Here is a 16,027-nt window from a genome sequence, read left to right on the forward strand (position 1 = left end):
CAATTTTTAGACGAATTTATCAGATTTTAAAAATTAAATATGTTTAAAATCGTAGTTATAAAATTTAATTTAACCTATTATATTATTCTTTAATGATGTATGTTTATCCAAGTCAATTTTTTTTAGCATTTAACAAAAATAATTTAATTATAGAAGTAATCAAATGTGCTATCTTACGCTATAGTTTTGTCACAAAATTATTTTCTCCATATATAATTCTAATAAATGGTAAACCAAATCTTATATCTTTCATTTTCTTAGAAAAATTCACAATTTAATATAATTATTAATTGATGGATTGTGAGAAAAATATCAAAGCTTAATTCTTAATTTTTTAGACGAACTTATCCTATTTTAAAAAATTAAATATGTTTAAACATACATCATTAAAGGATAATATAAAAGGTTATTAATATATAAAAATATCTAAACACACAATCAAGCTAGGATGGTGCAGCAGATACTGGGAGCAAGGGACACAATGAACCAGCGCTCAACATGACAGGCAACAGAAGCTTCATCAGACAAATTTACTTGCAATTGGTAGGTGATTATCCCAAGATGGTCTGGAGATGCCTAATGTTTCAGAATGAAGCCAGAACTAAAGTTGTATTCACAATCAGTGTTTTAAAAGGCGAGGGCATAAGGCGGGGCGTTTTACGTCTGCCTCAGTGAGGCGTAAGCCCCATGGGGTTTTAATTTTTAGTATTTTATAAAATAATATAATTATAATAAATACTTTTAAATAGGTGAAATAGCGTAAAAAATTGAAGAAAACTATAAATAATATATATATATATATATATATATATATATATATATATATATAATATATATAAAAAAAAAAAAACTAATTAGAACAATTTATTATACGCTATATATATATGCAAATAACTAATTAGTACAATTTATTATACGTGACTTACAAGTCGTTACTTTTTTGAGATAGTAGAAGACAAGATAAATAATTGGAAAAGAACATATATTAGGCATTCTAGCAATAAAAAAAGGTCTTGACTTTCAAATTTAATGTTTCAGTTCCTTTTTAAAACATTTGAGTAATTATATGTTGACTTTTGAGAATTTGGGCATTATACTAAGGACTTATTTAACAAATTTCGTTTTAATTTGAAGAAGTTTTACGGCTTATGCCCCAACACGCCCCAACAAAAAAACTCGCCCCAAACGCCCGGGCGTACGCCCGAATTGCTGGGTGTACGCCTTCTGGGACTTTCGCCCCGACCCATCGCCTCGGGGCATTTTTGGTACGCCCCGTCCCCGGGCTCGCCCCGAAAACGCCTTTTAAAACGCCTTTCACAATGTGGTTGCAATGCCATGGCAAATTATTAACTGTTGACCGATTAGCTAAATGGGGAGTTGGTGTTGATACTAAGTGCATTATGTGTAAAAGCAGTGAGGAAAGGACCATTTGTTCTATGAATGCAGATTCTCTTTAGAGCTGTGGGATAAACTCATGAAGTGGATGCAAATAGAGACTAATTCAAGCACCGGAACCAATTCTTTACTTAGATTGTTCACCACTCGAAAGGGAAATCAAAGCTGGCAAGAATGATTAAGATGGCCTATGCAGAGTTTATACATGCGGTATGGAAGGAAAGGAACAATCGAATTTTGAAGGAGTTACAAGAGATAGATTATAGCTAGAGAAACTGCATATGTTTGTAATGTTAGAGCCACTGGCGGATTATGGTATACAGAAGCTACAATTTTAAACTATAAGATAGGTAGCAGGCCTAAGAGGAATAGAGATTGTTTATTTTCTGATATAGCTGGTTGTGTCTAGCTAAGCTGTGTTTTATAAAGACTCTACTTGGTGATTAATGGAAAGTTTAATTACCAAAAAAAAAAAAAACTAGGCTTTCATTGTTTTTCTACATTTACAGGTCTTTGTATGAAATTAGTAATAAGGTGTATATGCTTTAACACATTTTTTATTCTACGTCAAGTAAAAATTATTTTCTACATTTAATACAAGTAATCAAGCTAGCCTTTATTATTTCCTCCTTTCAGAAAAAAACTTATATGATAGTCAAATTTTTTAGTTAGAATTTTTTTTAAAATGGTAGGTATGAATAAGAAAAATAATTGTCAAAGTTTTGGAAAGACAGCTCATTAAATGTATGTCAATAGAGAGAGAAAGTTTTACTGCATTTGAAACATAAAGTGATAAAAAGAAATAAAATTCAAAATTTTCATTTTTTACTTTTTTCATGAAGGGCATAATTGGCACAAAAAAAATGGGAAGTGTCCGTAATACCGCCATAACCCATGTGAAATGTCTTAAATGTCCCCATTCTGCTCATTTTGCCCACAACCATTCTGCCCAAAAATCATTTTCCTAAAAAATGTGTCAAATTTTTTTGGGACAAACTAATAAGGAAAGTAATATAATCTTTTTGGGACGAAGAGATTAAATAATTATAGTTATCTCATTTTTTTTCCTTTTTTTGGAATAACCATGGTATTATCCTAATACAGATGACTTCACATAATTGAAAGGCTATTTTGACCATTTTCCTTTATACAAAACGCTCACGTGTTAAAAACTCGCGTCAATAGCCAATAAAGACAAATTTAGCTTATTTCATAACAACAATTTGACCTAAACTATTAACAAATTATAATTTAGATTATTTTACAAAGTTTAAAAGAAATTTATAATTAATTGTTACTAATTTCTTTAAATTTTTTTACATAAAACCAACTAAAATGCTAGATTATGGATATTTCGTGGTGTCCATGTTTTCCTTAAAAATCAATATAGATTGAATCTTAATTGTAATCGATGATTAGTTTTCTTTTGAATCGTATATTTTAATATGAATCTATAATATATCGAATAACTAAGATGAGTTTTAAACTCATTAAAAGACTCGAAAAATATTGAATAATATATTACGTATATATTAAGTTTAAAAATAACAATACACTATAATTTTGATTTTGGGGCTTATGTGGATTTTGAGTGAAAATTTCACGGATATCCTATTTGGAAACTGCAATTTAATTTGTATTCATTTTGTTAGAATTTTAACACGTCTAGTCATTTCAAACATTGACGGCTCATGTCTAAAGTTACATATGTTGGAATTCAGGCATATCGACCAGAGTTTTAAACAAAAATGACTAAATTTCAATTATATGTCAACTTCACTCGTTTTTCGCAAGCAAAAATAAATTTTTAAAACAAAAATCATGATTTTTAAATTCTTGTTTTCATAAAGCGAAATTTTTTTTTTATACCTAAACTTTTTAAAAAGAAAAATCAGAAAAAGGGTTTAAAAATAAACTTTTAAAAAGGTTAGGCTTAAAAATGATCCCATTCAATTTACATATTGATAAATTCAAATGACTTAGGGGGTAAAATCAAATAGGATGGGCTTGGATTAACCTTTTTGATTTTAAAACCATCTTAGATTACAAATGAACTTTTCTTCTTGAACATTGAAGTGGTTCGAAAAAATAAATACTAATATCCGCCTCGCTCCAAGTTTAAAAATAAGTTACAATAATTTAGTGATATACAATAATTTATGTAAGGAACTTCATACATTTTGTTAAATGCGCGTTACGATGAGAGATTAAATATTTAAAGTGGTTTGAAATAAGTACATTTATAAATTTTACGAACTGTAAGTATGACTTAAATGGTGGTCCCAATCGATTGCACGTGAACTTTTCCTAGGATGGCTTGACATGATGTAAATATTGCTACGATGAACGCTTTTAATGGTATAGTATATTACTACAACAACATAAGTATCTTAAATAAGATGATAATCCAAAGTACGAAAAATATAGTATATTACTATTGAAACTAAATTGATTTCAACATTTAGTAGCAAGCCACCAAAGTATGCTTTTCTTAAGTTTTTCTCTCTTTATATCTTTGTTACTTGACTTAAATATCAAGTCTATACCTTATTTTCCCCCCAAAAAATCTAAAAATGGGAATTTGAAAAATGATATACATTAACAACAATAACAACATGTCCAATGTAATCTCACAAATGGGGTTTGAAGAGATTAGGATGTATGTAAACCTTATCCTTATCTTTGTTAGGGGTAGAGAGGTTGTTTCCGATATATAATGCTAGACCCTCAGCTCAAAAGAAAAGAAATCGAAGCATATTTGCAAGAAAAAAAATATAACAATACAATAGCAAGATACGAAACAACTAAAACAAGATAACATGACAGGCTATAAAGCGAAAAATAACAATAGCAAAGTGGCAAGATGGACACAACCAAAGAAGCAACATGTAACAATCAAATGTTTATTAATTGAAATGTTTATGAAGATTTGCTATATGTTAAGTACTATATATGAATGTTGCTAAGGAGGAAAGGGGAAGTTGAAGACTTATAATGCCACTTTGATCACCTTTTTCGATAAAGTGCTACAACGCATAAAATAGAACCTTTCGGTTACATAAAAATAATATTAAAGTAACAACAAAACAAAACATTGTATACAAACCTTCTACTCTTATTTTTGACCTCCAGTGAATAAATATATGTTAAATAAAAAAAGATTATCTTAAAAGAATAGTTAAAGTTCTTCATATTTAGGTAAAAGTTTGTCAATATCCTCGGAATATACTCTTTTAGTTTAATTTTATCGGAGATGTGCCATGTATCCGCCGAATCAACTTTGCCCACATATAACCTCAGGACTATCACGTATTAAATTTCCCGCCTACTAATTCACATATTCCTACCTCTACCTCTCCTAACATCCACTATAACTAACCTCCCGCACCTCCTCACTAGTGCATCTGCACACCTCCTCCTTACGTGTCCAAACCATCTTAGTCTCGCTTCCCTTATCTTGTCTTCCACGGAGGCCACTCGCACCTTGCCCCCAATAGCTTAATTCTTAATAATATCTCTCCTAGTATACCGACACATCTACCTGAGCATCCTCATCTCTGCTACCTTCACCTTCTGAACAAGCCTTGGTGACACATTCTTATCAAATAGGAGACCAAAAGCGAGCCTCCATTTCATCCACCTCGCTCCTTATAATGTAGAACAAACCTCTTGGTGCGTTTTCTAATATGACATCCTCGTCAATTTCTACCCAGATTGACATGCCTTATGCGAGGAGATGGACAACGGGTTGTATTATAGACCTAATCTAGTGATATACATAATTTATTCAAATTTTATATCTTTTGAACTATAATTTTTTCTATCAATAACTCCATAATTAATTGAATCGTACTGATATTGATGAGAAATTAAAATAAGGGAAAACGGTCAAAATTACACCTCTACTTTGCGAAAAGGGCTAAAAATATCCTCCGTTATGAATTTGGATAAAAAAATATCCCTCCCATCATTAAAGTTTTCAAATATGCCCTTGCCTTAACGGAAATCCCCAAATTCCCCCCCAAAAAAAATCGATTTCATTTTTTAAACCCGACCCAACTAAATAAAAACCCATACGATCATAGAGCCAACGATTTGATTTTTCGTTCTGATTGGCTTGACATGAATCAAGAAACGGAAACCACAATTTAAATATCTTGAATTATTCATTGATTTGATACACGAAGTTGTACTTATGGCTTATTTTCTAGTATGAATTTAGCGATCCAAGTATATTCTACAGCCACGGGTTTAAAAAAATGAAATCGGGGTTATATATATATATTTGATTATTTAAAGTACTTAAAATATGCTTATTATTTCGTTATTTTGATATTTTAGGTATATTTGAAAACTTTAATGACGGGAGGGGTATTTTTAATCCAAATTCATAACGGAGGATATTTTTAGCCATTTTCCCAAAGTAAAAGGACATTTTTCACCTTTCACCTTAAAATAATTAAGATGATTTCAAAAAGGATATAAAATGCGACGGAGGGAGTAGTATGCAAAAGTCGTCTTCTTAAATTTCAATATGGGATAGATCTTGACCGTTTAATTTTGTTAAAAGAACGAATAATCCTCCCAAGATTACACGTCTACCCATTTTTTTTTGTGTTATTTTGGCCTCTTTCTCTCAATATTTGGCGTTCATGCATGGAATTCCTCCAACTATAACACAAACAAAGTGAAAGAGAAAAAGAGAGAGAAAAAGGAAAGAGTCTTTAGCTTTCGGTTATGGTCATTTGTTTCTTTCTTTAGTCTCTCAATAATTTTGGCTTGTTCTATGGCTACTTCAGTAGCACCCCTGCGTTCAAAGTTTGATTTTTTTTTTTTTTTGGGTTGCTTTTTTTCATTTTGAATTCTTGAAATAGTGAACATTTAATCAAGAGGGTAATAGAGATAACATCCTTTCGAGCCAAGGGTCTTTCAAAAACTGCTTCTCTGTCCCATAAAAAGTAAAAGTAAGGTCTGAGTACATCCTACTCTCTCCAGACCCACTTGTGGAATACACTGAGTATGTTGTTGTTGTTAAGATGATTTCAAAAAGTCTAATTTTAATTATATCTAATAAGATAACTCAAAAAGTTAATAAGATATAAATTTTTAAAAATAACCTACCTAATCAAAGCATTAACACTTTGATATGGTGATTATTACTATAATCGCATTAGAGATTTTGTGAATAACTAATTATTGAATTTGAAGCTGAAATTAAAAATTTCAAAGTCATAAATTTTTTGTTCACACTTTACACCCAACAACGCCCACCAGTCTACCCCTTTAAAAAACAATAAAATATCATTACAAACACTTTAAACTAAACAACAACAAGAACGGAAAAACAATAAAATATCATTACTACCAACACTTAACTAAACAAAACTACAACAACAACCGAAAAACCCAAACTATTCCTCTCTATCTCTCTCTCACTCTTTCTCTCTACTGGTGCTCTCAAGAAAATGGTATCAACAAGACGAAGTGCCGGATCTCTATCGTCAAATGTAAACACGAAATCATCATCACCGTCCGATGATAAACCTTCTTCTTCTAAACGTCAAAAGGTTCACACAAAAATCTCCACTTCATTCCTTTTTTTCTTTTTGTTGTTCGGTGAGTCAGTTGATTCTTTTTTTCTTTTGATTATTTTAGGTAGATGATGATAATGTGGATTCATTGGAAAAATCGAAACCACTAATGGAGAATCCGAAAGAGTTGTCTTCCGCTGAAGGCAAGACTGGCGGAAAAGTTGACTATTATATATAAGAGAGATCAGTTGTGACACCTGTCACAGAAGGCAAGCATTTTTTTTTTTTAAACTTTATTTACCTTTTTACTTTTCTTGTAAGCTTACTGTTACTACTGTAATTTGATCATATTCAAGAACATATAAGAGAAATATCTAACAGCTTTCTTAATCAAAGAACTGAAGTTTAAAAAATATGAACGATACGATCACACTTAACATGTGTACCAATTGAAAAGTCTGTTTATCGGCCTCTACATCAAACCCGTTTGTCCATGAGAATTATTCACCTTTTTCCGGATCTTTTTTTTTCATTTTTTTTTTTTTTTACTTTATGGTGTTTGGCCATAAAAAATTCCAAAGGAATTTGAAAAACAACCAAAACCTTGTTTTTCACTTTTTTCATTTTTTGTTTTGGACCATTACTTTTGTTTTTCTGTTTTCAAATTCTACCTTAAAAGTTTTATGTTGCTCAATTTTTACCCTAAAAGTTCGGACAACTTTTTTCACTGGTTAGAGGTAACTTATGTTGCTCAGTTGATCTCCACTCCAACAACATTCAACATCATATGCTAAAAAGCCTCTAAAAGAAAAGAAGCATGTGGGAATTTGGCAAAGAAAGTCATTTAGAGATCTTTATATTTTAAATTTACACCAAAAGAAGTTCCCAAATATAGCCTTTTGATGGAAAAAAACCATCAGTTTTGAGCACTCCATAAGCTGATCTCTAGTATAGATGTTATATTTCTCGCACTGATTATGTTTATTAATTGTTTTGAGTGATTTTGTTAGTTTTTAGAAATTAGGGGGTATAAATCATATTTCATATTTTTTTTTTTAGAAAAAATACATTTCAACAACCAAATATTCTTTTAAAAAATTATGGCCAAACACAACTCCAACTTAAAAATTTCCAAAAAAAATAATTTTTTTTTCTATGGCCAAACGCCTACTTAATCATTCATACAACTATAAACGGGTCATAAGTGACTCGTACGTTCTGACATAATAGATAGAGGATTCAAACTGACGTAGAAGGCGTTTTTTCTCATGAACAACGCAGTTGAAACACAACAGAAAGAGGCAAAACTGGTGGTTTTGGAAGAAAGTGAAGAAGAAACACGAGGAGCTATGGTGAGACACTTCATTTCTGCTCTTCCTTTTTGCCATTACCTGTAACTAATTAATGTTTTGCCCCTATCTAGTTTTGGACTTGCCTTTAATGCGTCGTTTGGTATGGTGTTAGTGTATACTCTACTCAATATATTCTATCAAATAAAAATATTATAAGAAGTTACCAAAATATTAATTAGAATATTTGCATCTATAAGGCTAAAGAAAAAAATTTGAAAAATATAATTTTAAGGCCTCAAACAAAGATTTCGCTTTAGGCCTCCTAATTCATCAAGACGTCTTCGTGTATTAATACTTGCATTAGTTATACATAAGTTGAAAAAATGTACTAAACAAAGGATTAGTAATATACAAAGCTAATGCATACATTATTTTCTCTAATACCTACCAAACTATCCCTTGGTCAGCACACTAGATAAGTATACTAAATAACTTATGTATTCGGAGTGTGAGGATGGTAGTGAAATAATTTTTTCGATAACTATTACTCCCTCCGTCCAAAAATATTGCCATGATTTGGATTACGAGGGTCAAACTGACTAATGTTCTGTTTGGATTGGCACATAAACTTTTTAATTTTTTTAAATAAAAATTACATACTTAGAAACTATATAAAAAGTAGTATAAGTCACGATAGTTAACAACTAAAAAAAATATTTAGAAAGTATTTGAAAAAATTATGGTCACAGAAAATAATCTTTGACTATCCAAATAGTAACTATGACAACTTTTTTGGTACAGAGAGAGTAATAATTAATTATGATTATTCTGTTTTTTCATAACCGTGTATCCTAATATGGATAATTCACATAATTCAAGGGCTATTTTGACCACTTTCCTTTATATAAAACGCTCACGTGTTGAAAACTCGCATGGATAGCCAACAAAACGATTTGACCCTAACTACTGGACTAACAAATAGCAATCTAGATCATTTTGCAAAGTTTAAAGGCAATTTATAATTAATTTTAATTTCTTTCAAAAGTTCAAAACCAGCTAAAGTGCTAGATTATGAATGTTTAGGGGTGTCAATGATTTTTTTCAAAATCGATATAGATTGACTCTTAACTTTAATCGATTATTAGTTTTCTTCGAAATTGTATATTTCAATATGAATCTATACACCGAATAACTAAGATGAGTTTTAAATTCTATAAAAGATTCAAACCAAATATTGAATACTGTATAGGTTTAAAAAGAGAAAAAGACAAAAATGGTCCCTTAACTATGATAGTAGGTTCAAAATAGTCCCTTAACTACGCACTTAACGGTTTTGGTCCTTTAAGTTTGCCACAAGTTAACAAAAATGATCCCTTAACTATGATAGTAGGTTCAAAATAGTCCCTTAACTACGCACTTAATGGTTTTGGTCCTTTAAGTTCGCCAAAACTTAACAGTTTTAGTCTCGACAAAATATTCATCGAACTATGTTTGTTAGATTTGACGAGAACTATGAAAAAAAGGAAAAAATTAGCGAGAACTCTAGATTGGTCAAATACCTCGGGACAAAACCGACGGACGTTAGTCGGTTATAGGAAAAAACTGAAGAAAAACCTACAGACTTGATAATGTCAGAAAATAGTGTCTCGGAATACAAAGACCGACGGACTCTGTCGATTAAAATCGAGGGAGTCTATTCGCTAAGTAAAATACACTAGACTCGTTTTTACTGAAAACTCGAGAAAAATAAATACTTCCAGTGTAGTGATTCTTTTTTAAAAAAAAATAGTTTCCGCACATTTTTTCTCAAAAATAACTGATGGACTTCCGTTGGTTTTCGTAAAAAACAATAAAAATTAAAAAATAGTGTCCCTCGATTTTATCCAGCGGTTTCCGTCCATCATTTTTTCGCTTGTTTTTGGTAGTGACAACTTTTTTAGTTTCTGCTATTTCTAAATTATTTCTAAAGTCTAGTGTATTTTATTTAGCCTTTGGATTCCCTCGGTTTTAATTGACAGAGTCCGTCGGTCTTTATGTTTCGAGACACTATTTTCTGACATTATCAAGTATGTAGGTTTTTTCTCGATTTTTTCCTATAACCGACTGACGTCCGTCGATTTTGTCCCGAGGTATTTGACCGTTTCTTTAATAATGTGTACCTCTAGATGTGAGTTCTCGCTAATTTTTTCCTTTTATTTATAGTTCTCGTCAAATCTAACAAACAGAGTTCGATGAATATTTTGTCGGAGAAAAAAACTGTTAACTTTTGGTGAACTTAAAGGACCAAAACTGTTAAGTGCATACTTAAGGGACTATTTTTAACCAATCCTCATAGTTAAGGGACCATTTTTGTTAACTTATGGCAAACTTAAAGGACCAAAACCGTTAAGTGCATAGTTAAGGGACTATTTTGAACCTACTCTCATAGTTAAGGGACCTTTTATGTCCTTTTCTCGGTTTAAAAATAACAGTGCATTATAATTTTGACTTTGGGGTTTATGACTTTACGTGGAACAAGTATCCTATTTGGACACTAATATTTACTTTGTATTCATTCTGTTAGAATTTTTACATGTCTAGTCATTTTAGACATGTGGTGTTTGATATTTTATATGGTAAAGATTTAGACATTTCTGCAAGAAGTTTAATTGAAAATGACTAAACTGCCTAAACTTTAGGCAAAAAACAATGAAGTCTAGGAAAAAAATCATCAAATTCAGCCATATATGATTGAAATTCGGGATTTTTTTTAGCTTCAAGCAAAAATAACTGAAGTTCAGGCAAAAATCATTAGAGCCATATATAGCTGAAATTCGGGTAAAAAATGGATGAACTTCAGATCTGTACAATATATTTGAAGTGGTTTGAAATGAGTAGATTTGCAAACTTTTACGCAATGGCAAGTACTCCCTCTGTTCACTTTTACTTGTCCACTATATTATAAATAAATTTTTACTTTCACTTGTCCACTTTAGCATATTAAGAGAAAAGACAATTTTTTTTTCTTGTTTTAACCGTTATTAATTACTCATTTCCCAAATAATTTTTCAAGTCTATTAAGATTATATGTACCAATTAATATGAGTATTATGGTGAAATATATCCTTCATTTAATAATTTTTACCATGCAAAGTCAATTGTAGACAAATAAAAATGCACAAAGGAGGGAGTATGACTTAAGTGGTGGGCCCAAAATCAATTACATATGAACTTTTTTCCCATTTAGATGTAAATAGCCACAATTAATACTCAAGATTATAGTAATAAAATAACTCAAAAAGTTAATACGATGTAAATTTTTAAAAATAACCTACCTAATCAAAACATTGACACTTTTATAGTATGCTTATTACTATAATCGAATTCAAAAATAAAGCTTCATAAATTATATGCATTGTTTTTACCTGAAAAGGAAGCATTAGAGATTCTGTGAGTTGAAATGAAAATTTAAGTCATAAATTCTTGGTTTACATTATTCTCACACATCCAACGGCGCTTACCGCTCTACCCCTTCAAAAAACAATAAAATATCATTACTACCAACACTATAAAACTAAACAAAACTACAATAACAACTGAAAAACCCAAACTATTCATCTCTCTCATGCTTACTCTCTACTGGTGGTCTCAAGAAAATGATAGTAACAAGACGAAGTGGTGGATTTCAACTGTCGAATGTACACAAGAAATCATCATCACCGTCTGATGATAATAAACCTTCTTCTTCTAAATGTCAAAAGGTTCATACAAAATTTCCACTTCGTTTTTTTTTTCTTTTTTTTTCGGTGAGTCAGTTGATTCTTTTTTTCTTTTGATTGTTTTAGGTAGATGATGATAAGGTGGAGTCAACGAAAAAATCGACACCGTTAACGGAGAAACCGAAAGAGCTGACTGACGGAAAAGTTGATGGTGCACCTGAAGTATCAGTTGTGACACCTGTCACAGAAGGCAAGCGTTTTCATTACTATTTGATTTATTTATCTTTTTTATTTTCTTGTAAGTTCACTGTTTTTTCCTACTGCTAGTGTACTTTGATGAGTTGATCATATCAAATGCTGGTTAAATTTCATATATGTTCTCGTAACTATTACATTTCTTTTTATATCAAAGTCACTTAACTATGTTTTTTAACACAAATATCACAAAACTTTGAGCCTACTAACACAAAATCAATATCATTATACTAAAACTAAACTAAACAACAAGAAGAAGGCAAGTGTTTTTATTACTACTTTATTTATTTATCTTTTTCATTTTCTTGAGAAGTTTACTATTACTAGTGTAATTTGATCATATCCAAGAACATATAAGAGAGATATCTAACAACTTCCTTAATCAAAGAACTGAATTTTAAACAAAATTGAATGATAACGATCACACTTAACATGTGTGCCAATTGAAAACTCCGTTTATTTATCTTTTTAATTTTCTTGAGAAGTTCACTGTTACTAGTGTAATTTGATCATGTCCAGGAACATATAAGAGAGATGTCTGACAACTTCCTTAAACAAAGAACTGAAGTTCAAACAAAATTGAATGATAACGATCACACTTAACATGTGTGCCAATTGATAACTTTGTTTAGTTATTTTTTCATTTTCTTGAGAAGTTTACTGTTACTAGTGTACTTTGATCATATTCAAGAACATATATAAGAGAGATATCTAACAACTTCCTTAATTAAAGAATTGAAGTTCAAACTGAATTCAATGATAACGATCACACTTAACATGCGTGCCAATTGAAAACTCTATTTATTTATCCTTTTCATTATCTTGAGAAGTTCACTGTTACTCGTGTAATTTAATCATATCCAAGAACATATATAAGAGAGATATCTAACAACTTCCTTAATTAAAGAACTAAAGTTCAAACAAAATTCAATGATAATGGTCACACTTAACATGTGTGCCAATTTAAAACTCTGTTTATTTATCTTTTTCATTTTCTTGAGAAGTTCACTGTTACTAGTGTAATTTAATCATATCTCGAAAGTTTAACCCTTCTCATCTACTCTCTGCTTGCTAAATAATTTTTTTATCCAATCTATCTGTTGATCATTTTTTTTTTTTTTTTTTTGTTTTAACTACAAATCCTATGTATTTTTCTACGAGGTAGCAGTTGGTTTCATCACCCTCCTAAATAAATATTCATCAAGTTTTATTACAGATTGAAAGTCCATCTTTTGCAAATTGCAATTAGGGGTGTTCATGGTTCGGTTTGGGTCGGTTATTGGTTAAAACCATAACCAAACCAATTTAGTCGGTTTTTAAATGTCTAAAACCATAACCAAACCAAGTAAAATAATAACCACCGGTTTGGTTATTGTCGGTTTGGTTCGGTTTGGTTCGATTTTTCAATTTATGACTAGCCGTGACAATTCAAATATTCTCTCTCTACATTCTTCAAATTTCTTATGAAGCTCTTTTTTCCTCACGGCCCACAAGGGCGAACTTTGCTGCATATTGAGGGAAAGACATGCTGATGGCAATGTAAAATGAAAAGAGATAGTAGGATTTTAACTTTTTACCCTTATGCTTACGACTTATTAGAGTTGGGCTTGGATTGTTGGACTTGGACATATTCTTTTAAGACATGGGCCTTAAAAATAAGTAGACCAAAATTAAATTACTAATTAAAAGGTATAAAATATCTTTAATTATTTATGAAAAGTTAATATTATACATATAAACTAGTATACGTACCGCGCGTTGCGCGAGATTGTTTCAAAGAAAAAAAGAGCGTAAAGAGATAATTGTAACAATCTTTTCTTTAAGTTCGATCATCTTCAATAGTGCTAACGAACATAAGCGTACTGTCTTAAACAATATATATTTAGGTATATCATAATTAATTGTAACAAAAATGTGACTAAAGAACTTTATTAAAGCATAATAGTTTTCATGGGTGAATTACATTTTAGCATCAAAATTTGATGTCAAAGTAATGGTAAATCATTTGAATAAGGAGAACGCACAAAGACACAAGCATCATGCACTTACAACCGTCAATGTTGTACTATCCAATCAAAGAAATTTATGATCCAACTTCTTGTATTAATTTCTGAAATCTTCTTTATGGCATCGTGCAAAGCGCTACTCTGAACAATACAACTTAGAAAGAAATTTTTATAGTAGCTTGAGGAAGCTAGATTCATCTGTAATTTTCTTGTGATATTTAATCCATTACTTACTGACCAAGTAGCTTAAGTAAAGTGATCTTAGTAATCTAACCTTTTAAGTATTTAAGAAAACTTGTTAAAATACAAAAGATGATAACTGCAGTGCTTTCGAAACACTCTTATAATGACCCATTTTTACTAATTCAATAATGCAATATAGAAGCATCAGGCTAAAGGAAATAAAAGAGAAAGCTAATACATGATAAGCTTCCTAATAGAAACTTCCTTGTAAAAAGCGAAAACATAAGTTGACTTAATTAATATATATTTTGATAATGCCGTGCATTCCGTGGGTACCAAAATTAGCATCGTGGGAGTAGATGTTGCAATCCACTACTATTTGTTGTTTTAGAAGCCGCGAACTTTTTTCTAATCTAATGGTGGTAATTCTGGTAATTTCTAACATTAAGCTATTAGCTGGATATAATGGGTGAATTTATCGTTTCAGAGGGGAAAAAAATCCACCTTACTGCAATCCTTGGTCAAAGTACGCATCTTTTTCATGATGTATGGCCTTTGATTATGCTCATTTCTTCTTTTAATCTTTTGACTTCTTTAACATATTTAATTGTAAGCATTCTTGAAGCTATAGCCATAGCCATTAGCTCCCAGAAAAGCGACTTGCAACATATGCAATGTAAACCTGCATTAACACAATCAATCTTAAGTTTTAGATCGAGGAAAAGTACTATTTTACACATAAAATCTATATTGTAAAGAAACATCCAAACAGTATGGTCAGCTAAAAGTATGTGCCACTATACAGGGTTCACTCAAACCACACGGTTTCAATTTCTTTGGAAAAAGATCTACAAATTATGTTGGAGATACTATTAGGATAATAAAATTGAAATATTTTATCTTTAAATATATCTACGAAGAAAATATTTATATTTAAAAGAATATCTATCTCCGACACAAATTCAAATTCTTTTATTAGTAGCAAAATGCGTACACTATTGAAAAAAGATTCCTAGTAAATGTACCTTATGTCCACAAAATCATCATGTATATAGCACTTATACTACATTTTTAAAAACTTTTTTTCCCAAAATTTGAAAAGTCATGTATATTCATCTCCTATTATCGATGCAAATACTTTTTTGTATTCCAATTCACTAACTAAAAATAGTAACAATTTTTTTAATATTATCCTGACAATTATGAATTGAGTTATGACAATTTCAAACTATGTCCTGAACAAAACCAAATAAGTTGAGTTGTATATGCGTAATTGTAATAACAAAAAAAGTCCCTTCGGGGACATCCGATAAATTAATTGAAACGAAACAGAGAAGATTAGCATGGCTCCTGCGCAAAGGATGACACGCACAAATTGTAATAAGAAAAATTAACCATTTGGAACTGACCCCTAATATATTAACAAAGGTGGAATTCTTTCTTCTTTTTCGATGGTTTTCACTCAAAGAATTTACCAGATCAACATTCTCTGCAGAAGATATGATATTGTAATGTACAAATAAGGATAAATATAACAAAAATAAAGATAATTCTAGAGAAAAAATAAGGATAATTCTAGAGAATTGAGAAATATAAATTAGAATTGTATGCATATTCTGCTTATGCCATCGTAAGCATATTATGTTTATTTTTGCAAGTTTCTTCTT

At 30.5% G+C, this 16,027-nt stretch overlaps 2 protein-coding genes, 1 long non-coding RNA gene and 1 pseudogene across 5 annotated transcripts in view; 2 read left to right on the forward strand and 2 right to left on the reverse strand.

Annotated features, from left to right (window-relative positions):
- The window catches only part of LOC132052483 (glyceraldehyde-3-phosphate dehydrogenase, cytosolic), an 80,110-nt gene that overhangs the window by 35,951 nt on the left and 28,132 nt on the right, over positions 1–16,027 (reverse strand). The window lies entirely within an intron of this gene.
- The window catches only part of LOC132052482 (uncharacterized), a 28,828-nt gene continuing 21,012 nt past the window's right edge, over positions 8,212–16,027 (forward strand). For both annotated transcript variants that reach the window (XM_059444045.1, XM_059444046.1), the window contains exons 1-2: positions 8,212–8,278; positions 12,043–12,172. In XM_059444045.1, coding sequence (XP_059300028.1) covers positions 8,276–8,278; positions 12,043–12,172 — 133 coding nt within the window. In that variant the 5' untranslated portion in view covers positions 8,212–8,275. The remainder of the gene's footprint in view (positions 8,279–12,042; positions 12,173–16,027) is intronic.
- On the reverse strand, positions 14,615–15,825 carry LOC132052485 (uncharacterized). The gene is made up of 2 exons (XR_009413993.1): positions 15,770–15,825; positions 14,615–15,042 (listed from the first exon to the last, which is right to left on the reverse strand). It is a non-coding gene; the product is annotated as an uncharacterized LOC132052485 (long non-coding RNA).
- LOC132054983 (U6 spliceosomal RNA) lies at positions 15,651–15,760 on the forward strand (annotated as a pseudogene).

The sequence above is a fragment of the Lycium ferocissimum genome, chromosome 4, assembly GCF_029784015.1.
Source record: "Lycium ferocissimum isolate CSIRO_LF1 chromosome 4, AGI_CSIRO_Lferr_CH_V1, whole genome shotgun sequence".
Lineage (NCBI taxonomy): Eukaryota > Viridiplantae > Streptophyta > Magnoliopsida > Solanales > Solanaceae > Lycium > Lycium ferocissimum.